The 24,307-nt window shown below is 51.1% G+C and overlaps 1 protein-coding gene across 1 annotated transcript in view; it reads left to right on the top strand.

Moving 5' to 3' along the window:
• LOC142311972 (alcohol dehydrogenase 1) overlaps positions 1-24,307 on the top strand; it is a 490,686-nt gene that overhangs the window by 298,589 nt on the left and 167,790 nt on the right. The window contains exon 4 of the mRNA XM_075350839.1: positions 8,519-8,620. Within this exon, the coding sequence (XP_075206954.1) occupies positions 8,519-8,620 (102 nt within the window). The remainder of the gene's footprint in view (positions 1-8,518; positions 8,621-24,307) is intronic.

The following is a 24,307-nucleotide window of genomic DNA, read 5'->3' as shown; positions in this document are numbered from 1 at the left end:
GTCCGTTTTTTAACGGATGCGTCTTGATACTGAGCATGCGCAGTGCAATAAAAAACGCATCCGGCAGCCGGATGCGTTTTTTGACGCAGGACGCCACATCCAGCATCCATAGGCTTGCATTGTAAATCGCGCACAAAAAAATGTGCCAGGGAACGTTCCATCTGGCCGCTGCATGGGCTAAATATGCTGCATATGGCAAAAAACGGACGCAACGCAAGGCCATGCGGCACAATACGGCGCTAATGCAAGTCTATGCAGAAAAAAACGCAACCGGCGGCAAAAAAAAAACGGTTGCGTTTTTTCTGCAAAGCGCCGTATGTGTGAAAGTAGCCTTACGATCAGCTGATGCGTCAGGTGCCGCATCAGGTGATCCACCGCCAGGTCCTGCAGCCACCGGATGTGCCTGGGAGCTGGCACACAGCCGGAGCGAGGGTGGCGGTAACGGGAAGAGAAGCTGGGAGTGGACATGGCACCGGGAGTCTGCAGACAGGTGAGTGTGACTTTTTTTTTCTACTGTTCACCTTTGATTTTGCAGCTGCTTCCATCTCCCGCTCGGACATGGCGCCGCACGAGAGCGGACATGCCACAGGACGGGAGATTGAAGCAGCGGTGGCGGTACGGTTGTGGCTAGATCCCAGTGGGTAGAGGGATTTGTGGGTGTGACCGGCTTCATTAGTGGGCGTGATGGCTTGTTTGGTGGGCATGGCGATGTTTCCTTCCGTCCTCTAAACTCATGGAAGGGGGGGCCAAGAGCCCCCCCCTGCACTCCCCCCATCTGGGGGTCTTACCCCCAGACCCCCGCTTCTATTATAATCAACTCTATGCCGACGTGGACTTAGGCTAGTTTCACACTTGCGTTGTTTTCCTTCAGTTGCAATCCGCCGTTTTGGAAAACACCGGAATCCGTTAACGGATTCCACTGCTTCCCATAGACTTGTATAGACGACGGATTGCAAGTGAGGGACCTGCGTTGCTTCCGCTGGGCGATGCTGCGTTGCTTCCGCTGGACGGAAGGAACACAGCATGTAACGTTTTTTGAGCAACACAATCCGTAGGATTTCGCTGCGCATGCTCTCTCTGGCTCCCTGGACACGTAACCAGGGTACACATTGGGTTACTAAGCAATGTGCTTTGCCTAGTTACCCGATATTTACCCTGGCTATGTGTGCAAGGAGCCAGCGCTAAGCCATGTACGCTGGTAACCAAGGTAAATATCGGGTAACCAAGCAAAGTGCTTTGCTTACTTAACCGATATTTACCCTGGCTATGTGTGCAGGGAGCCCGACACTTCCTCGCTTGGCTCCGCCCCCTCCCGCAGTTCGCATGTACACACATGCTGTCAGGGCCAGGCGGTCGGGCAGACCCAGGAGGTGGATCCACTGGGCCGAACTCTAAGATGGTGGCAAGGAGTCCGGTAGCTGAAGCACTATGGGCAGCAGAACAGTCCGTGCCAGTGAGTGTAACGAAGAAGTCCCTGGGACCACGGAGTCACAGATGGTAGTCCGGGTGACGTAGCTCAGGTTCGGAAGCCGAGGTGATGTCAGGCGGGGTCCGGAACCTTTGGAGCGAGATGACGGGTCACCGCAGGGATCCGAGATGGTACGGACTGTCAGATGGCAGACGGACAGCGTGCGGGGTTCGGGATTCAGCAGGACCGGATGGCGAGGCAGGATCAGCTCTAGAAGAGAGATACGTGAGTATGGCACGAAGACACAAGGAGACCTGACTCCTAGCTTGGAAAACACGAAGATCAGGCCCCGCCCTCTTGGACAATACACCCCTTTATACCCTGTACCTGTTTAGCCTCATTTCCTGTTAATGGACGCTGGCCCTTTAAGAAAGGGTCAGTGACCGCGCGCGCGCCCTAATGCGCATGCGCGCAGCCCGGGTGCCAGAAGCCAGGGAAGGAGGCTGAGAAGAGGACGCAGGGGAGCCGGCCAGGGCCTGGGAAGCCGTCGGGCGCCGCGATCGGAGACCAGGGGGCCTGGGAAGGACGGGCACCGGAGCCAAGGACCCGGGGAGCGTGGCAGGTGAGCCGGGGAGCGGGGCTGAGGACCCGGGGAGCGGAGCAGAGGACCCGGGGAGGGGAGCCAAGGACCCGGGGAGCGTGACAGTACCCCCCCCCCACGCCCCCCTCCCCGCAACCGGGACATGAAGGCACGGATCAGAGGAGTGCCCACGTTCTCCCTGGGCTCCCAGGACCTATCCTCAGGACCATACCCCTCCCAGTCCACCAGGAAGAACTGTCGACCTCGTACGGTCTTCATGGCCACGATATCCCTTACCGCATAGATGTCGTCATCGGCAATAGGTGGAGGAGCCGGACTGGCAGCAGCGGAGAAGGGACCAAGGACAACCGGCTTGAGCAGGGAGATGTGGAATGAGTTGGGTATCCTCATCGTGGCCGGGAGCTGTAGCTTGTAGGAGACCTCATTGATCTTGCTGAGGACCTTAAACGGCCCGATGTAGCGAGGACCCAGCTTGTAGGAAGGTATCTTCAATCAGATGTACTGGGAAACAAGCCAGACCAGGTCACCAGGAGAGAAACACGGAGGGTCCAGACGCCTCTTGTCAGCGTGTTTCTTCATCCGCTGGGAAGCGCGTCCAAGGGACGCCTTGACAGAGTCCCAAATGGTAGCGAAGTCACGGGCTACAGTATCAGCCGCAGGGACATCCGAAGAAGGGGATATAGGCAATGGGACGGAGGGCTGAAGTCCGTAAACGACATGGAAGGGAGATTTGGAGGACGACTCACTGATGTGGTGGTTATGTGAGAATTCAGCCCAAGGCAGAAGAGTGGACCAGTCGTCGTGATGGGCGTTGACATAGTGACGTAAGAAGGATGTCAAGATTTGATTGACCCTCTCCACTTGGCCATTAGACTGAGGATGGTATGCAGAAGAAAAGTCCAGAGTTACTCCCAGATGTTTGCAGAGCGCCCTCCAGAAGCGGGAGGTGAACTGAGTTCCTCTGTCGGACACGATGTGAGATGGAAAGCCATGCAAGCGGAAGATGTGATGTATATAGGCTTCCGCGAGTTCCTGAGCAGAGGGCAGTCCAGCCATGGGGATGAAGTGAGCCATTTTGGAGAACCGGTCCACCACGACCCATATGACTGTGTGTCCAGAGGATAATGGCAAGTCCGTAATAAAATCCATCGCTATGTGTTGCCACGGAACTGAGGGTATAGGCAGAGGCAGAAGACGGCCATAGGGCAGGTGTTTGGGCGTCTTGTTCCTGGCACAAGAGGAGCAGGCAGAGACAAAAGCAGCGACGTCCGTGCGAAGGGATGGCCACCAGTAATGGCGTACAATCGCACCCCATGTTCTCTTCTGGCCTGCATGACCGGCTGTTTTTGAGGCATGACCCCAGTGTAACACTTTTTGCCTGTCAGTCTCAGAGACATAGGTCTTTCCGGGCGGTATCTAGGCCAGGGTGACAGGGGCCACCGGAATGATCTTGCTAGGAGAGATGATGGGTTGGGTAGTCTCTTCCTCCTGCTCCATGGGCATGAAAGACCTAGACAAGGCATCAGCGCGTACATTCTTGTCCGCGGGTCGGAAATGGAGCTGGAAGTCAAACCTGGCAAAGAATAGGGACCACCTGGCTTGCCGTGGGTTCAGTCGCTGAGCGGACCGCAGGTATTCCAGGTTCTTGTGGTCCGTGTAGATAATCACGGGGTACACTGCTCCTTCCAGGAGGTAGCGCCACTCCTCCAGAGCCAGTTTGACCGCCAATAGTTCTCGGTCACCGATGGTGTAATTACGTTCAGGCGCTGAGAAGCTCTTGGAGAAGAAACCGCACGTCACCATCTTGCCGGAGGAGGACTTCTGCATGAGCACTGCTCCGGCTCCCGAGGAGGAGGCATCCACCTCCAAGGTGAACTGGCGGTTTAACTCCGGATGGTGGAGTACAGGAGCGGAGGCAAATGCTCGCTTCAGTGAGCAAAACGCGGCGTCGGCCGCAGGTGACCAGTCCTTTGGATTAGCCTCCTTTTTGGTCAAAGCGGAGAGAGGAGCAGTCAGGGCAGAGAAGTGAGGGATAAACTGGCGGTAGTAGTTGGCGAATCCCAGGAACCGTTGGATTGCCTTCAGTCCAGAAGGGGGAGGCCAGTTGAGTATGGAGGAGACCTTCTTTGGATCCATCTGCAGTCCAGTGCCCGAGATGATGTATCCCAGGAAAGGGAGAGAAGACTGCTCAAAGACACACTTCTCATATTTGGCGTAGAGACGATTCTCTCTCAGTCTTTGTAGAACCAGCTGTACGTTCTCTCTGTGGGTCTGGAGGTCCGGAGAGAAGATAAGGATGTCATCCAGATAAACTACTACACAGATGTAGAGGAGGTCCCGGAATATGTCGTTCACCAATTCTTGGAAGACTGCTGGTGCGTTACACAGGCCGAAGGGCATCACGCAGTATTCATAATGCCCATCGCGAGTATTAAACGCGGTCTTCCATTCGTCCCCAGAGCGGATACGAACTAGGTTGTAGGCACCCCGAAGATCCAGCTTGGTGAACACACGGGCTCCTCTGAGCCGGTCGAACAATTCGGGGATGAGCGGCAGAGGGTACTTGTTTTTTTACGGTGATCTGATTCAGACCCCGGTAGTCGATGCATGGGCGTAGGTCACCCTCTTTCTTCTTAACGAAGAAGAAGCCTGCTCCCGCAGGAGAGGAGGATCTCCGGATGAATCCCCTTGCCAGGCTCTCTGTGATGTAGGTAGACATGGCCCTGGTTTCGGCTGGAGACAACGGATATATCCGTCCTCGAGGCGGTGTTGTTCCTGGGAGCAGGTCGATGGCACAATCGTAGGGACGGTGTGGCGGAAGTACCTCAGACTCCTTCTTGTCAAAAACGTCTGCGAAGGACCAATAGGCCGAAGGCAGTTCCGGTAGGTTCTCTGGAACCGGAGGTCGTCGGATGGGTTGTATGGACTTCAGACACTTCTCATGACAAGCAGGACCCCATCGGGTGATTTCGCCAGTACCCCAGCTGACTGATGGTTCGTGTGTCCGCAACCAGGGAAGTCCCAGCAGGATTTGATGGGACATGTGTGGAAGGACGTAGAGAGCGATGTTCTCGGTGTGCAGGGCACCGATACGCAGTTCGACCGGACTGGTGACCCAGGAGATGGTATCAGAGAGGGGTCTCCCATCCACAGAGGCAATCACTAGGGGCTTCTCGAGTGGAGTAACAGGCAGCTGGTACTTGTCCACCGTGGCCTGCTGGATAAAATTGCCTGCTGCTCCAGAGTCGAGGTATGCCTCAGCCGTGAAGCGCGTCTCTCCCGTTGACACTTGCACAGTCCACATAACCGGGTCTGAGAGAGTCCCAGTACCTAGGGTGGCCTCTCCTACCAACCCTAGGCTTTGGAGTTTCCCGGCCTTTCCGGACAGGAGCGTAGGAGGTGTGTGTCCTCTCCGCAGTAAAAGCAGAGACCCTTGGCGAGCCGCTCTGCTCGACGTTGTTCAGACTGTCGTACTCGGTCGATCTGCATGGGCTCGTGGACGGGAATCCCAGCTGTTGATGACTGAGATACGGAGGGCTTCTGTGGAGGAGAGGAATGCCGTACCGGACGTCTCTCACGAGACAGCTCTTTGGAGCGCTCCTGAAAACGAATGTCCACTCGAGTTGCTAGGGCAATCAGGGCATCTAGGGTGGAGGGCACGTCACGACCCGCCAACTCATCTTTGATGCGACTCGAGAGTCCTTCCCAGAAGGCGGCTGTTAGGGCCTCATTATTCCACCCGAGTTCTGAAGCCAAAGTGCGGAAACGGATGGCGTATTGGCCCACCGTCAGTGTTCGTTGACGTAAGCGGAGGAGGGATGAAGCAGACGCAGAGGCGCGTCCCGGCTCGTCAAAGGTGCTGCGAAAGGCCTGCAGGAACTCTTGAAGATCCTTGGTCATAGGGTCCTCCTTCTCCCACAACGGGTTCATCCACGCCAGTGCCTCGCCCTCCAGGTGAGACATGATGAAGGCGACCTTGGCTTGGTCGGAGGCAAACAGATGTGGCAGCTGCGTGAAATGGAGGGAGCATTGGTTTATAAACCCCCTGCAGGACTTGGGATCTCCGGCGTACCGGGGTGGTGAGGCCAAACGCAGTCTGGAAGCATCCGAAGAAGCAGCCACGGGAGCGGGGGACGTGGCTTGACTAGTGGCGGCTTGGGATGTCGAAGACGTGACTGCCGCTTGTAGCGTGGTCAGGCGGGTGTCCACGGAAGTCATAAAGTTCAGCATGCGGGTCTGGACTTCACGCTGGCGTTGGAGTTCCTCTTGCAAGGCTGCTAGTGCTGCAGCGGGATCCATGGCCTGATCTTACTGTCAGGGCCAGGCGGTCGGGCAGACCCAGGAGGTGGATCCACTGGGCCGAACTCTAAGATGGTGGCAAGGAGTCCGGTAGCTGAAGCACTATGGGCAGCAGAACAGTCCGTGCCAGTGAGTGTAACGAAGAAGTCCTGGGACCACGGAGTCACAGATGGTAGTCCGGGTGACGTAGCTCAGGTTCGGAAGCCGAGGTGATGTCAGGCGGGGTCCGGAACCTTTGGAGCGAGATGACGGGTCACCGCAGGGATCCGAGATGGTACGGACTGTCAGATGGCAGACGGACAGCGTGCGGGGTTCGGGATTCAGCAGGACCGGATGGCGAGGCAGGATCAGCTCTAGAAGAGAGATACGTGAGTATGGCACGAAGACACAAGGAGACCTGACTCCTAGCTTGGAAAACACGAAGATCAGGCCCCGCCCTCTTGGACAATACACCCCTTTATACCCTGTACCTGTTTAGCCTCATTTCCTGTTAATGGACGCTGGCCTTTTAAGAAAGGGTCAGTGACCGCGCGCGCGCCCTAATGCGCATGCGCGCAGCCCGGGTGCCAGAAGCCAGGGAAGGAGGCTGAGAAGAGGACGCAGGGGAGCCGGCCAGGGCCTGGGAAGCCGTCGGGCGCCGCGATCGGAGACCAGGGGGCCTGGGAAGGACGGGCACCGGAGCCAAGGACCCGGGGAGCGTGGCAGGTGAGCCGGGGAGCGGGGCTGAGGACCCGGGGAGCGGAGCAGAGGACCCGGGGAGGGGAGCCAAGGACCCGGGGAGCGTGACACATGCACGCACGCGCACACACACACACTCACCTGTCCCCAGCCATGCATCCCCACGGCTCTGATGTCCTTAGCGCCATGGCCCTGCTCCGAGTAGCAGGAAAAAAAGTCAACCGATTTTAGTTCACTAGTCATCAGTGTGCTGTCAGTATGCTGTCAGTGAGCAATCAGTTTTTAACCTCAGCAGCTGCTACTCATGTAATGTTATGTACAGAAGCATTTACATTGTTCTCTGCTACATGCGTGAAATCTATTGTGAAAAAGGCATGTCACTAGGATGGTCCGTATGCACCCATAGACTTGCATTGGAGAGACTCGTGCGAGAAACTCTCCAAAATGCAGCATGCTTCAATTTTTTTCTCAGTCCCATTTGGACTGAGAAAAAAATAGCAGATGGGAGCTGCCTCACTGATTAACATGAGTCCGAGTGCATTGCGAGAATTTGTACATGTCACTTTACTACCCACTCCTTGCATTTATAGCAGCGTTTTAGTCATAGAAACGCACTAAAACGCAGCTATATTTGCAATTTGCATTTTTCATTGCGTTTTTGAACATCTCATTGAACTCAATGGGTGGAAAACGCAGTGAAAAACGCAAAAATAATTGACATGCTGCGTTTTTGTGGGCACCACAAAAACGCAGCTAAAAAAAAAACGCTGTGTGCAGACAGCAAAAATGAAAACTCATAGACTTTGCTGGGGAAGCAAAGTCATGCAGTTTTCTGAGCAAAAACACACCCGAAAACTGCGCAAAAACGCCGCGAAAAACGCACTGTGTGAACTTACCCTTACAGCAAGAGTGACTGTCGTTGTGGATTTCAAAATCACACCACAGGTCTGTTTACATTGTTATTATAACTGGAAAAAAAAAAAAAAACTTCACAGTGGACAAGACATTACTAGCCTGTCTGAGCAAAAAATTGCAGTATGTCTGAATTTGATCCGATTATTGAGTCGCACTCGGCCATGCAAGGCAAGGGGTCCGTTGAAAACATCAGACTGTACACGGATGACATCTGAGTGCATAACCAGGAAAATAAACGTCGGCACACTAATGTATAAAAAATGAACAAAATGTCTGTTGATTGCTTGTGACCTTATTCAGAAAACGTACAAGGTATAGTGAAAAATAATAGCATCCAAAATGTATTAAAGAGTAAATCCAAATAATCTGTCTGACGTTTCGGCTCAATTAGGAGCCTTCAACAGAGACATGGATATGAATATCTGTTAATAAAAGCTCTTTCTGTTCCAATTCTAATGAACATATAATATCTGATACAGGGACTTTACTGGGGATTTGGGAAAGAGGGGTAAATGCACTATATACTAGACATTTTGAAACTGGATCAAACAATGCAAATCAAATGCAAATGTAAATAGCGATATAAATATTCAGTTTTATTGTTATTTCACATTCAGGTAATCAAATGTAAAGCAGCCGTGTGCTGGGGACCTAAACAACCGCTCAGCATTGAAGAGATTGAGGTTGCTCCACCAAAGGCTCATGAAGTTCGCATAAAGGTAATATTTAAAATGTAACAACAATATCATTATAACTATTCTGTTAGAGCATATTTATAAGGATGGGCAGTAGAAGATAAGTGCTACAAGAGACATATTTGTTTGATCAAATGTTAGCTGCACATTTCTGCTGATCAGATCAACAGACGTGTGGGGCATAATGTGGGCTCACATTAAAGGGACAGATATGACCTTGGATTTTTATAACTGCCCTGCAGTTACGCACGGCAGTTAGACAGGGCAGGAGAAAGGTAAATCATGTCAGACAATGAAACAAACTTGCTCCTCATCCTATGTATTTGTATCATTTAGGTGCTAGCTGCTACAATCCCTCATATCTATCGCCCTTTCACACAATCTGTGCCCTCCATCTATATAAGACTTTCTCTCCTGCCCTCTCCTATGAATGCCTCTCATGCTCTTTTTACCTTCTTTTACCATAAAGATCCATTCACTCCCACCATACAACACTCACAAATCACTTAAAATCACTTAACTATCTGCTCACTCTCTCTAGTCTCCTTCTGTTAGTCGCAGGAGATGTCTCCCCCAACCTAGGCCCTTTTTTACGTTTAACTCTTTCCCTTATACATTCAGGAACCCCGCAAATCTCATTAATATTCCCTGCATGCATTCCATTTTCTTAAACTGTGCCCTTTGGAATGCATGGTTAGCAGATAAACTCTCCTACATCCATGACCTTTTCCTTTCAAATTCCCTTAACCTCCTAGCTGTTACTGAGACCTGGATCCAGCAGTCAGACACCACTGTCGCTGCTGCTCTATCTTATAGTGGCCTACAACTTTTGCATACCGCCAGACCTGATAATAGACCAAGTTGAGGTATTTGTCTGCTGCTTTCAATAAATTATGCTTTTCAGGTCATTCCTCCTGTACCCTCACTTATCTTCCCTTCTTTTGAGTTCCACACTGTCAGGCTTTACAGGCCCTTCTTCCTCTGAGTGGTGGTTGTGTATCACCCTCCAGAACACCCATGTCAGTTCTTGGATCACTTTGCAACTTGGCTTCCAAAGTTTAAAGCCGGTGACATTCCAATTCTCATCATGGGGACTTTAACATCCCTATTGATGATTCCGCCTCCCCAGCTGTCACTCATCTTTTGTCTCTAACTTCCTCTCTCGGACTTTCACAACTTACTAACCCTCTTACATATGAAGACAAGAGTACGCTGGACCTAGTCTTCCCCCGTCTGTGCTCAGTGCCTGATTTTACTAAGGCTATGTGTCCACGGGAGAATATAGCTACGGATTTTTCTGCATCAAAATCCGCAGCTTTCCCGCAAAATCCACACCTTTTCAAAGGTGCGGATTTGCCGCGGATTTACCGCGGAATTGCCGCGGATTTGATGCGGATTTTGGTGCGGATTTTTTTTTTTCTCCCAATTTTAAAGCCAAAATCCGGATGAAAATCCGCAACAATAATTGACATGTTGCAGATTTTTCCGGACCAAAATCCGCTGCGGAAAAATCCGCAGCATGGGCACAGCATTTCCAAAATGCCATAGAAATGGCTGGGAAGTACCTGTGCTGCATATTTTCGGGAAATCCGCGGCTTTTCCGCAAGAAATCCGCGGCAAAATCCGCGAATTTTCCGCAGCGTGGACACATAGCCTTAGGGGTACTTTGCACGCTGCGACATCGCAGGCCGATGCTGCGATGCCGAGCAAGATAGTACCCGCCCCCGTCGCAGCAGCGATTTCCTTGTGATAGCTGCCGTAGCGAACATTATCGCTACGGCAACTTCACATGGACTCACCTGTCCTGCGACCGTTGCTCTGGCCGGCGACCTGCCTCCTTGTTAAGGGGGCGGGTCGTGCGGCGTCATAGCGACGTCACACGCCAGGCGGCCAATCGGAGCGGAGGGGCGGAGATGAGTAGGTTGTAAACATCCCGCCCATCTCCTTCCTTCCGCATATCCTACGGAAGCCGCAGTGACGCCGGTAGGAGATGTTCCTCGCTCCTGCAGCTTCACACACAGCGATGTGTGCTGCCGCAGGAGCGAGGAACGACATCGGACTGTCGCGTCAGCGTAATCATGGATTACGCCGACGCTGCACCGATGAAACGATTACGACGCTTTTGCGCTCGTTAATCGTATCATCTAGGCTTTACACACTAAGATGTCGCATGCGATGCCGTAAGTGCGTCATTTTCAATTTGACCCCACCTACATCGTACCTGCGATGTCGTAGTGTGCAAAGCCCGCCTTACTCCTCTCTTCCCCTCTCTGACCACAACCTTTTTTCATTCCCTGTCAAGAAATGTCAATTCCCTCAGGACGCCCCCACTTACCACACTTAAATACATACTTAAACACTATATACGTGCCATTACTGTCCAGAAACTTATGAAGAATTTGCAGTCATCATTGGCCACAATCTCCTGTCTCTCATGCAGGGCCGGCTCCAGGTTTTTGTGGGCCCTGGGCGAAAGAGTCTCAGTGGGCCCCATCCACACATAGACATGCACAGATACATACAGGCATATGTACGCATACTTATTTAAAGAGAAGTTCACAAAAACACATAAATAGACATAAATCTAGACACAGTCATATACACTGACATACATAGATACACATCATACAGCACACACACACACACACACACACATTATTTTTATATATTTATCCTGTATATATATTTCTAATATTGGGAAGCCGGCAACAGCCTCACTCACCTCCCGGCTTGTCTAACAGACATGGCCGCACATAGAGCACACTAACACTGCTGTATATACATCACAAGAGAGGCTGGGGACAAACACATTACTGGGGGAATATATATTACTGAGGAAAGGGGTATACAGCAATGGGGGGCATACAGCTCTAGAGGAGGGCAGTGGCTGAGGTGGGGGGGACAGACAGCTGTGAGGTGGGGGGTGACATGCAGCTCTGGGGGTATACAGCTCTGAGGGGGTATACAGCACCTGGGTGGAGGGAACATACAGCTCTGGGGGGTATACAGCACCTGGGTGGAGGGGACATACAACTCTGGGGGGCATACAGCACCTGGGTGGAGGGGACATACAACTCTGGGGGTATAGTAGTTTGCAGCCCCCATATTGTGTTATGAAGCCCCCATTGTCCTCCATATAGTATTATGTAGCCCCCATATGCACTATGCAGCCCCCATATAACGTTAAGCAGCCCCCATATAGCACAATGCAGACCTAGATAGCATGTAGTATATAGCCCACTTATAGCACAATGCAGACCCAGATAGCAATAGGCACCCTCATGTAGTATACAGCCCACATATAGCACAATGCAGACACATATAGCATTAGGCACCCTCATGTAGTATACAGCCCCTAAATACCACAGTGCAGAGCCAGATAGCATTAGGCACCCTCATGTAGTATATAGCCCCTATATACCACAGTGCAGAGCCAGATAGCATTAAGCACCCTCATGTAGTGCAGAGCCCCTATATAGTACATTGCAGAGTCAGATAGCATTAGGCACCCTCATGTAGTATACAGCCCCTATATACCACAGTGCAGAGCCAGATAGCATTAGGCACCCTCATATAGTACACAGCACCTATATAGCACAGTGCAGAGCCATATAGCATTAGGTATCCTCATGTAGTACACAGACCTATATAGTACAGTGCAGACCCAGACAGCACAGTGCAGAGCCAGATAGCATTAGGCACCCTCATGTAGCATGCAGCTTGTATATAGCACAGCCTGTATATAGCACAGTGCAGAGCCAGATAGCAATAGGCACCCTCATGTAGCATACAGCTTGTATATAGGCTATATACAAGCTGTATGCTACATAAGGGTGCCTACTGCTATCTGGCTCTGCACTGTGCTATATACAGGCTGTGCTATATAACATAGCACAGCCTGTATACAGCACAGTGCAGAGCCAGATAGCAGTAGGCACCCTCATGTAGAATACAGTGATTAATACTCAGTGGCGTAACTAGAGTTTGATGGGCCCTGGTGCAAAATTTGGACCGGGGCCCCCCTTCCACGTACACCGACACTTAGGGTACGGAATAATGACACTGACATTTGGGGTACAGGATAATGACGCTGACACTTGGCTCTTACCCTCAGCACCCAGGTTTCCCATGATCTGAAATCCCTCTATCAGTACCCTGCTTTCCCATGTTCTGATATCCATCTTGTCCTCAGCACCCAGCTTCCCCATGCTCTGCTATACATCTTTCCCTCAGCACCCAGCTTTCCCATATCAGAGCATGGGAAAGCTGGGTGCTGAGAGAAGATGTACAGCAGAGCATGGGAAAGCTGGGTGCTGAGAGAAGATGTACAGCAGAGCATGGGAAAGCTGGGTGCTGAGAGATGTACAGCAGAGCATGGGAAAGCTGGGTGCTGAGAGAAGATGTACAGCAGAGCATGGGAAAGCTGGGTGCTGAGAGATGTACAGCAGAGCATGGGAAAGCTGGGTGCTGGGGGAAAGAGCCTTTTTCCCTCAGGACAAAACATTTCCATCCCATACTTGTATCTTTGTCCCCCCTTGTATATAGATCTCCAAATACTATAATGGCCCCCACATAGCCTTCCGTATAATATAAAGGGTGCCACATAACCCTTGATATATTAGAATGCACCCCCATAGTTCTCCATGTATTACAATGCATTTCCCCAAAGTTCTCCATGTATTATAATTCACCCCATAGTTCTCCATATATTATACAGCATCACATAGTCCTCCATATATTATACTGCACCACATAGTCCTCCATATATTATACTGCACCACATAGGCCTCCAGTTTTATAACGCACACCCATAGTCCATGTATAAGGTAGCCTCCATATTCCTCCATATATTATAATGTAGCCCCCATAGTCCTATATGTATTATAATGTAGCGCTATAAATCATCATATTGTATTATGCAGCCTCCTCCATGTATAATGCACCCCTATATTCCATGTATAAGGTGTCCTTCATTTTGTATTATGCAGCCCCATACTCCTCCATGTATAATGCACCCCTATATTCCATGTATAACGTGTCCTTCATGTTTATTATGTAGTCCCATAGATCTCCATGTATCATGCAGCCAGCACCCCAGGCCTCCATGTGTCATGCAGCCAGCAAAATAAAAAAACAAGTACCTCTCTTCTCCTTCCGACCCCTGCAACCGCGGTAGTTACTCCCCTGCCCCCATATCTCACACACCCTGCTCCCCATACAGCCTGCACCCCCATATCACACACACACTACACCCCCATATCTCACACACCCTGCTCCCCATACAGCCTGCACCCCCATATCACACACTACACCCCCATATGTCACACACCCTGCTCCCCATACAGCCTGCACCCCCATATCACACACACTACACCCCTATATGTCACACACCCTGCTCCCCATACAGCCTGCACCCCCATATCACACACACTACACCCCTATATGTCACACACCCTGCTCCCCATACAGCCTGCACCCCCATATCACACACTACACCCCCATATCTCACACACCCTGCTCCCCATACAGCCTGCACCCCCCAGATCACACACACTAGACCCCCATATCTCACACACCCTGCTCCCCATACAGCCTGCACCCCCATATCACACACTACACCCCCATATCTCACACACCCTGCTCCCCATACAGCCTGCAACCCCAGATCACACACACACTACACCCCCACATCTCACACAGCCTGCACCCCCCAGATCACACACACTACACCCCCATATCTCACACACCCTGCCCACATATCTCACCCTGCCTGTACCCCAACTTACCCCTCTCAAACATTCTGCACCCCTTCACATCCTTCTGTCACATTCTGCAGCCCTCATATGCCACTCACCCTGCAGCCCCCTTTCCCCTCATGTCCCCTCTTTTCTTATTACCAGTCATCATGTGTCCAAATCTCCTTCAGGATTCAGTATCTTTGCTTTCTGCCCGGCATTCTGTGTCTCCTCCCACACAGTCACATGGGCGTGACATCATCGCAGGTCCTGCAGGATGGATTATTCCGTCTTCTGTGCAGGTCAGGAGCTCTCCTGCAGCTCAGAAACGGCTGGTGGGCCTCTCCAGGTCAGGGGCCCCTCTACTGACACTGGGCTCCCCTGACTCACAGGCCGGCCCCCTGACGGTCGCATTGTCGGCCACTACACAGCGGCACTACACATAGGGGCCCGGCAGCCGGCTCTGCAGAGCGGCTGCCGGGCCCCTATATGTACTAGTGCCGCTGTGTAGTGGCCGGCCTGTGAGTCAGGGGAGCCCAGTGTCAGTAGAGGGGCGGCTAACACGTTCCCCCACTGATCCGGTCTCCTCGGCGCGTCGTCCATTGCTGTCGGTCGCTCTGACCTCTCAGCAGGCGCGCAGTGATGACGTCACCGCGCTCTGCTGCAGAGCTGTCAGAACGCCGACAGTCACAGCGGGGAGAATGATAAGAGAGGGAGCGCGCCGCTCACTCTCTCATCATTGCTCTCAATTGTATCAGCACCTGCGATGCCGATGCAATTGAAAGCGCGATCCTCGGCGGGGGCCGGTGACAGCGCGGCCACCAGGCCCCCCTGAGTAGCGGTGCGCCACTCCTGCCACCGCGAGTGGGCCCCCCCGGCAGCTCAGGGCCCCGGCATTTGACCGGGTTTGCCGGGTGCTGGCGCCGGCCCTGCTCTCATGTCCAGACTCTGCTCTGAAACATTATAATAAACACTACAAAATGTCTTGGATGAAGCTGCACCTCCTACACACAGAGCAGCTCAGCACAGACAGTGTCAGCCTTGGCACACAGTACAAACACGTTTTCTCCAGCAGTGCTTCAGGTGCACTAAACGTCTGTGGAGAAAATCTAATATGGCCGAAGATTTCATCCATTGTAAATTTATGCTTAAAATATACAACTCTACTCTGAACCTCTCCAAACAAGCTTACTTTAATGCCCTCATCACCTCACTATCCAACAATCCTAAACGACTGACACTTTTCACTCCCTCCTTGGTCCAAGAGTGCAAGCCCCAATCACCAATTTCAGCGCGGATGATCTGGCCAATTATTTTAAAGAAAAATTTACTATATTCGACAACAAAAATTGTGTAAAAGAACTGAGAGTCCTCAGTGGTTGATAACTTCTAATGACTAACTGAAAAGCTGAAAAGATTGTAATAATAGCAAGCTTTCGAGACTACTCAGGTCTCTTCATCAGACTCAGTATAAGGGCTCTTTTGCACTTGCCTACTGCTTCTGATGTGGGAGCATCAGAAGTGATATGCTAATGACCCTCTGCTGCGGTGTTATCCGAGGGTCCTGCGACTGTGATGCGATCTTGCGATCGCATTACAGGAGCGGAGAAGAGGGAGGGAACACTTTCTCCCCATCTCCTCCGTTGTCTGTCTCTGCGTGTGTCGCGGGCGGGGAGGGGACGCTGCGCTCACCCACTGCTCGGGTCCGGCTGCTGCTGCTGCTGCTCGGTGGCTCGAGTGGTGGGCCAGATCCCGGGGACTCGAGCGGCGCTCCTCGCCCGTGAGTGAAAGGGGGGTGGTTTGGTTTAGGGATATTGTCCGTGACGCCACCCACGGTTGTGGTGAGGTTGTGACACCACCACTGCTCTGGACGGGGATCCTGAGAGCGGTGACAGGGAGCAGCTTGGATGTTGTTTTCTCCCCTCCGTGGGTAGGGGGGTTAGTTGTCCCGGGGCCCGGTGAGGGTTAGGGATGACAGGCGGGCTACGGGGCCTGGTGAGGTGCAGGGTCGCGGGGGCAGCGCTGTGCCGCACGGCAAGGTGGTACTCACTCAGCCAATGATGAATGCAAAGTCTCCGGTAAAACAAACGGCTGGATGGACGGGTCCCACAGACGGCTGCGGTAGCTCTCCCGGTAGGTTGCGGTGACTGCCTTTCCCTGCACCTGTGTTGTGTTCACGGTTCCAATGGCTTCCCACCGGTAACCCGCTCCCCAGCTTGGATGGATGCTGAGGGAGCCCCTTTTGCCCGCAGACTCTGGCCCTGGGAACTGTAGCCTTGGCGGTGACTGTATTTCCCTTCACGGTTTGAGCTGTTGCCTTCAATCGGGTCTTGACTGCTGGGAAACCCCGGAGGTTCCCTTTGCTAACGGATTTGACTGGTTTTACGGCGACTCCTAGCCTGGTCGGGGTCCGTAGGCCCTGCCGAATGGTGCTGGCTTCTCTTCGCTACCCGATCTGGTACCGGCGGGCCACCGCCCGTCCCCGGTCCTTACGGTTCACTTCAATCAGCCTCTCCTGCAGACAGTCACCACCGTCTGCCAACCTTGCTGTGTGTGCCCGGGGCCACGCACCCGGACACGGTCAGTCTCCTCTACTACCACCTCACTCCTCACTTCAACTCCTCTCAAAACTGATCTGTTCTCACTCCTTTTTCCCGCCTCCAGGACTTTGAACTCCTCGGTGGGTGGGGCCAACCGCCTGGCCCACCCCCTGGTGTGGACATCAGCCCCTGGAGGGAGGCAACAAGGATTTTTGTTTGACTTCGGTGTGCCTAACCGGGGTGTGGGGTGTGTTGTTGTAGTACCTGTGACGTCCTGGCTTGTCCAGGGCACCACACGTGCACCGCAGTGCAGTCGCATAACATGTGTCTAGAGAAAAAACAGGACAGGAAACTGCCTCATTGATTAAAGGCCCTGTCACACACAGATCAGTGGTTGTAGTGAAATTGTGGACAATCAGTGCCAGGTTTGTAGCTGTGTACAAATGGAACAATATGTCCATGATTTCACTGTAACCACAGATCTGCCAAAGATTTATCTCTGTGTGTGACGGGGCCTTAACACTTGTGCGAGTGCAATCCGATTTTTTTTTTTTTAATTTTTTTTATCGGATTGCACTCCCCCATGAAAATCGCAGATAGAAAAGAGCCCTAACTCAGTAAATACTGAGCCTGATGAAGAGACCTGAGTAGTCTCGAAAGCTTGCTATATATTACCATCTTTTCAGTTAGTCATTATGTATCCACCACTGAGGACTCTCAGTTCTTCTAACAATTTTTTTTATCTCTACTGGCTAGCACGGTACAAAGATATATTTTACCTGTACCATATTCGACAGGAACATTTATCCCAGTCTCCAAATATATCATACATTCTCTTAACGCCTGCACTCTATCTAGTTTATTTTCTGTTTTTGAATCAGTCTCTGAAGAAGTTAAGGCCCCGTCACACTAAGCAACATCGCTAGCAACATCGCTGCTAACGAACAACTTTTGTGATGTTGCTAGCGATGTTGCTGTGTGTGACATCCAGCAACAACCTGGCCCCTGCTGTGAGGTCGTTGGTTGTTGCTGAATGTCATGGGCCATTTTTTAGTTGTTGCTGTCCTGCTGTGAAGCACAGATCGCTGTGTGTGACAGCGAGACAGCAACAACTAAATGTGCAGGCAGCAGGAGCCGGCTTCTGCAGAGGCTGGTAACCAATGTAAACATCGGGTAACCAAGAAGCCCTGTCCTTGGTTACCCGATATTTACCTTCGATACCAGCCTCCTCCGCTCTCACTGTCAGTGCCGGCTCCTGCTCTGTGCACATGTAGCTAGCTGCAGGACACATTGGGTTAATTAACCCGATGTGTGCTGTAACTAGGAGAGCAAGGAGCCAGCACTAAGCATTGTGCGCTGCTCCCTGCTCTGTGCACATGTAGCTGCAGCACACATCGGGTTAATTAACCCGATGTGTGCTGTAACTAGGAGAGCAAGGAGCCAGCGCTCAGTGTGCGCTGCTCCCTGCTCTCTGCACGTGTAGCTCCGTGCGGTGGTAACCAAGGTAAATATCGGGTTGGTTACCGATATTTACCTTAGTTACCAAGCGCAGCATCTTCCACGCGGCGCTGGGGGCTGGTCACTGGTTGCTGGTGAGCTCACCAGCAACTCGTGTAGCGACGCTCCAGCGATCCCTGCCAGGTCAGGCTGCTGGTGGGATCGCTGGAGCGTCGCAGTGTGACATCTCACCAGCAACCTCCTAGCAACTTACCAGCGATCCCTATCGTTGTTGGGATCGCTGGTAAGTTGCTTAGTGTGACGGTACCTTTACCCAGCTCTTTGTATCTTCTCACCCTACTACCTGCACTAATGATACTATTACGGGCGGGGGACAGACCACGGCAGGGGGGCTGCTCGAGACGCTCGGATCCGGAGTCGTTGTTGTCGCTCGAGTGGCAACCGGACCCAGACGCGTGCAGCCGTCCGTCGCCAGCAAGTGAAACAGGGGGGTGATTAGATGGGGAAGGTTTTGTCAGTGACACTGTGTCACCCGGGGACCAGGGGTACTCAGATCCGGGCCACGGGGTCACTTCTGTGGGTATCACGGTGGCGTGACCCGGTCTGTGATCCCAGGCTCCACAGTAAAAAGGGGATTGGGTAAGGGAGATTGTCCGTGACGCCACCCACGGTTGTGGTGAGATTGGAACACCACCGCTGCTCTGGACGGGGATCCCGGGAGTGATGGTATGGAGCAGCTAGATGTTATTTCTCCCCTCTGTGGGTAGGGGGTTGGTTGTCCCGGGGCCCGGTGATGGGGTAAGCAGGGAGCAGGGCGCAGTGCTGCGGTGCGGTGCCCGAGGGCACGGGCATACTCAGAAGTATTTCACACAGAGTCACTGGTAAACTAGGAATTGCCGGTGTCCACAGCCTTCGGTACGGGGGTGTTAGTGTCCCACACACGGTGCAGCAGCTCCTGTTCTTTCCCTGCAGCCAAGTGCCTCTCTCTCCACTCTCTTCCTCTTTTTCCTCAGCCGGGAACGGGGAATCCACTCCCCTGCAGTGATCCGGGTCACCCTAGGTACCGACGGGCCACTACCCTGCTCCGGCTACCTCTGGCCCCTTCCCCACTACAGCCTGTCCCGGCCCTTTCGGAGCACGCTTCACTATCAGCCTGGGAGCTACAACTCCAGACTCCTCTTCTGTCTGTCTCTCCAAACACTCTGCTTTTCTCTTACCCTGGGGGATGTGGTTTGTCCTGCTGCACCGGTGTGGGATCAGATTACCAAGGAGGATTAACTCTTTCTGTGACAACCTGGCTTTGCCAGGGCGTCACAACACCACCCGTGGGTTGCGGTGATTGTTGGTGACACCGCCGCTGCCTTGATATGGGGTGCCCGGGGCTGATGGAGTGGGGCAGCAGGATGGTATACCCTCCACGGGAAGGCGAGGTGTTGTCCCGGGGCCCAGGTGTCGGTGAGATAGAGGGATCGGGCACAGTCTGCGGGGATGGACCGGATGATACTGGTGTACTCACTGTTTTGAATAAAATCACACAGAGTCCAAATAGTAAACCTGCCCGTAACCGGTAGCCTCTGGAGGGGTGTGCTCGGGTCCCACACACCGGTGGACAGAACAGGGGCCCTTCCTCCTGCATTTTAGGTTGGTGTCTTGTGTGTTGACTAGTCCGCGTTAAACGGGGAAGTCCACTCCCAGTGACTTTTCCGTGGGAGCTGTGGCCCGCTTGAACTGACCCGTGGAATTTTTGCAGGCACTTGCAGATGCCCTATTCCCCTCGTTGGGCTTCTGTCTCGCTCTATCTGGGCTGTTAGTGGGACAAGACTTGGAATCTTGTCCCCTGCTGGTTAATTGGAAAGGTGCTTGCAGCTGTCCTCACCCTAGGGTCCAGGTACCCTGACTGTGCACGGCCTCTGGACCGGATTCCCGCTGTCGGTACCAGCGGGCTACAACCCTGCCCCGATCCACTTAAGGTCTCCCGCAACCGGATCTCCATCGCGTGTGGCCCTGTCTGCCATCTGACACCTAGTCAGCTCAAGTATTAAACACTGAAAGAAAATGGCCATCAAGGTAAAGGAGACGCCGAGGGGTTGCGGGTAGCAAGCCCTCGGTGGGTATATTCTTAAAAGAGCATGGAAAAAAACGGAGAAAAAAGAACAAAACCAAAATGTATGATAGTGAGAATATAAATATTTTTATTTTAAGTGAAAAAAGAGTGTACATGGACCAGTAGGTCAAGGACAAACATTAATGGGATGTCAAAAAAGTCATCAACTGCACAATTTATACAATGGCAATAAAAGGACCCCTCTCCTGCGCGAGGCGACCCAAGGTGGTAGGGAAAAAGGGTGGGGACAAATCTAGTGAAGGGGAGTAGAGTGTGCGGGGGGAAAGCACGTTCAAAATCTGATAGCGACTGCAAAAATAGAGCACATGGATCGACTATTTAAAATAGCTGTAGAAAATTTGGATAGATGTTTCTCCATGTAAAGGCTATAGGATCGGTCCATGTGCTAAGGTAACCGATGGGGTGTTCCCATTGTACAGAACTCTGTCAGTGCAGAAACAATAGACCATTGTATTCAGGAACAAACACCCCAGGGGTTATCTTATCTAAAATATGCAGAGAAAGATGCACATCCTAAGTCTGGAGGCGGCTACAATACCGAGGCGCATGGACTGGTGTTTATATAAACAGCCACAGTAAGGCAAGTATTTCACCATGTAAAGGCTGGATAGTTAGTCCATGTGTCAGGGTAGTCGGTGTGTGTTAAAAGGAGGCCGTGTAAGCTGTACATCCAGATAGGATGTACTCACCGCATTATTTACAGCGCTATAAAGCAGAGTGATAAATTAGTAAGTAAGAGGTATAAAACCTCAATGATTACCTGTTGAAAGGTGAAGGGTCGCCAGGGGCAGGAGAGGGGACCTCCCCAACGATCGTTTCGCTATGGGAGCGCTTTTTCCAGGGGCAGTAATACTGGAAAAAGCGCTCCCATAGCGAAACGATCGTTGGGGAGGTCCCCTCTCCTGCCCCTGGCGACCCTTCACCTTTCAACAGGTAATCATTGAGGTTTTATACCTCTTACTTACTAATTTATCACTCTGCTTTATAGCGCTGTAAATAATGCGGTGAGTACATCCTATCTGGATGTACAGCTTACACGGCCTCCTTTTAACACACACCGACTACCCTGACACATGGACTAACTATCCAGCCTTTACATGGTGAAATACTTGCCTTACTGTGGCTGTTTATATAAACACCAGTCCATGCGCCTCGGTATTGTAGCCGCCTCCAGACTTAGGATGTGCATCTTTCTCTGCATATTTTAGATAAGATAACCCCTGGGGTGTTTGTTCCTGAATACAATGGTCTATTGTTTCTGCACTGACAGAGTTCTGTACAATGGGAACACCCCATCGGTTACCTTAGCACATGGACCGATCCTATAGCCTTTACATGGAGAAACATCTATCCAAATTTTCTACAGCTATTTTAAATAGTCGATCCATGTGCTCTATTTTTGCAGTCGCTATCAGATTTTGAACGTGCTTTCCCCCCGCACACTCTACTCCCCTTCACTAGATTTGTCCCCACCCTTTTTCCCTACCACCTTGGGTCGCCTCGCGCAGGAGAGGGGTCCTTTTATTGCCATTGTATAAATTGTGCAGTTGATGACTTTTTTGACATCCCATTAATGTTTGTCCTTGACCTACTGGTCCATGTACACTCTTTTTTCACTTAAAATAAAAATATTTATATTCTCACTATCATACATTTTGGTTTTGTTCTTTTCTCTAGTCAGCTCAAGTAGTCTAGTAAAAAAAGAATGCCGCGGAGACACCATCCCATGTTTCTCAACGCTGGCAGGAAACTAGCCAGGTCTTTCACCGGGAAGGAACAACCACTGGAAGGGCAGTCTCCAGTCAAGGACACCACCTATGCCAAACATGGTATCCATCCACAGACAGCTGTTTCGGGGTATTTGCCCCTCATCAGTGTGGAGTAGGAAACTGGCTAGTGGGAGCAATGCCTAGTAGAAGACTACATACAGTTAGGTCCAGAAATATTTGGACAGTGACACAAGTTTTGTTATTTTAGCTGTTTACAAAAACATGTTCAGAAATACAATTATATATATAATATGGGCTGAAAGTGCACACTCCGAGCTGCAATATGAGAGTTTTCACATCCAAATCGGAGAAAGGGTTTAGGAATCATAGCTCTGTAATGCATAGCCTCCTCTTTTTCAAGGGACCAAAAGTAATTGGACAAGGGACTCTAAGGGCTGCAATTAACTCTGAAGGCGTCTCCCTCGATAACCTGTAATCAATGAAGTAGTTAAAAGGTCTGGGGTTGATTACAGGTGTGTGGTTTTGCATTTGAAAGCTGTTGCTGTGACCAGACAACATGCGGTCTAAGGAACTCTCAATTGAGGTGAAGCAGAACATCCTGAGGCTGAAAAAAAAGAAAAAATCCATCAGAGAGATAGCAGACATGCTTGGAGTAGCAAAATCAACAGTCGGGTACATTCTGAGAAAAAAGGAATTGACTGGTGAGCATGGGAACTCAAAAAGGCCTGGGCGTCCACGGATGACAACAGGGGTGGATGATCGCCGCATACTTTCTTTGGTGAAGAAGAACCCGTTCACAACATCAACTGAAGTCCAGAACACTCTCAGTGAAGTAGGTGTATCTGTCTCTAAGTCAACAGTAAAGAGAAGACTCCATGAAAGTAAATACAAAGGGTTCACATCTAGATGCAAACCATTCATCAATTCCAAAAATAGACAGGCCAGAGTTAAATTTGCTGAAAAACACCTCATGAAGCCAGCTCAGTTCTGGAAAAGTATTCTATGGACAGATGAGACAAAGATCAACCTGTACCAGAATGATGGGAAGAAAAAAGTTTGGAGAAGAAAAGGAACGGCACATGATCCAAGGCACACCACATCCTCTGTAAAACATGGTGGAGGCAACGTGATGGCATGGGCATGCATGGCTTTCAATGGTACTGGGTCACTTGTGTTTATTGATGACATAACAGCAGACAAGAGTAGCCGGATGAATTCTGAAGTGTACCGGGATATACTTTCAGCCCAGATTCAGCCAAATGCCGCAAAGTTGATCGGACGGCGCTTCATAGTACAGATGGACAATGACCCCAAGCATACAGCCAAAGCTACCCAGGAGTTCATGAGTGCAAAAAAGTTGAACATTCTGCAATGGCCAAGTCAATCACCAGATCTTAACCCAATTGAGCATGCATTTCACTTGCTCAAATCCAGACTTAAGATGGAAAGACCCACAAACAAGCAAGACCTGAAGGCTGCGGCTGTAAAGGTCTGGCAAAGCATTAAGAAGGAGGAAACCTAGCGTATGGTGATGTCCATGGGTTCCAGACTTAAGGCAGTGAGTGCCTCCAAAGGATTCGCAACAAAATATTGAAAATAAAAATATTTTGTTTGGGTTTGGTTTATTTGTCCAATTACTTTTGACCTCCTAAAATGTGGAGTGTTTGTAAAGAAATGTGTACAATTCCTACAATTTCTATCAGATATTTTTGTTCAAACCTTCAAATTAAACGTTACAATCTGCACTTGAATTCTGTTGTAGAGATTTCATTTCAAATCCAATGTGGTGGCATGCAGAGCCCAACTCGCGAAAATTGTGTCACTGTCCAAATATTTCTGGACCTAACTGTATGTAAAGATGGTTGACCTTGGGGAGATCAACATCCAACACCGCGGAGACACCATCACGTGAAACCACGGGAAAGGCAGTCTCCAGTCAAGGAGACCACCTATGCCAAACATGGTATCCATCCATCTACAGACAGCTGTTTCGGGGTATATTTCCTGGAGACTGCCTTTCCCGTGGTTGTTCCTTCCCGGTCAAAGACCTGGCTAGTTTCCTGCCAGCGTTGAGAAACATGTGATGATGTCTCCGTGGCTTTCTTGTTTTGCATAATTTCCCT

This window comes from Anomaloglossus baeobatrachus, chromosome 1, assembly GCF_048569485.1.
Source record: "Anomaloglossus baeobatrachus isolate aAnoBae1 chromosome 1, aAnoBae1.hap1, whole genome shotgun sequence".
Taxonomy (NCBI): Eukaryota; Metazoa; Chordata; class Amphibia; order Anura; family Aromobatidae; genus Anomaloglossus; species Anomaloglossus baeobatrachus.
The sequence above is the reverse complement of the archived record's forward strand: the minus strand, read 5'-3'. Positions and strand labels throughout refer to the sequence as shown.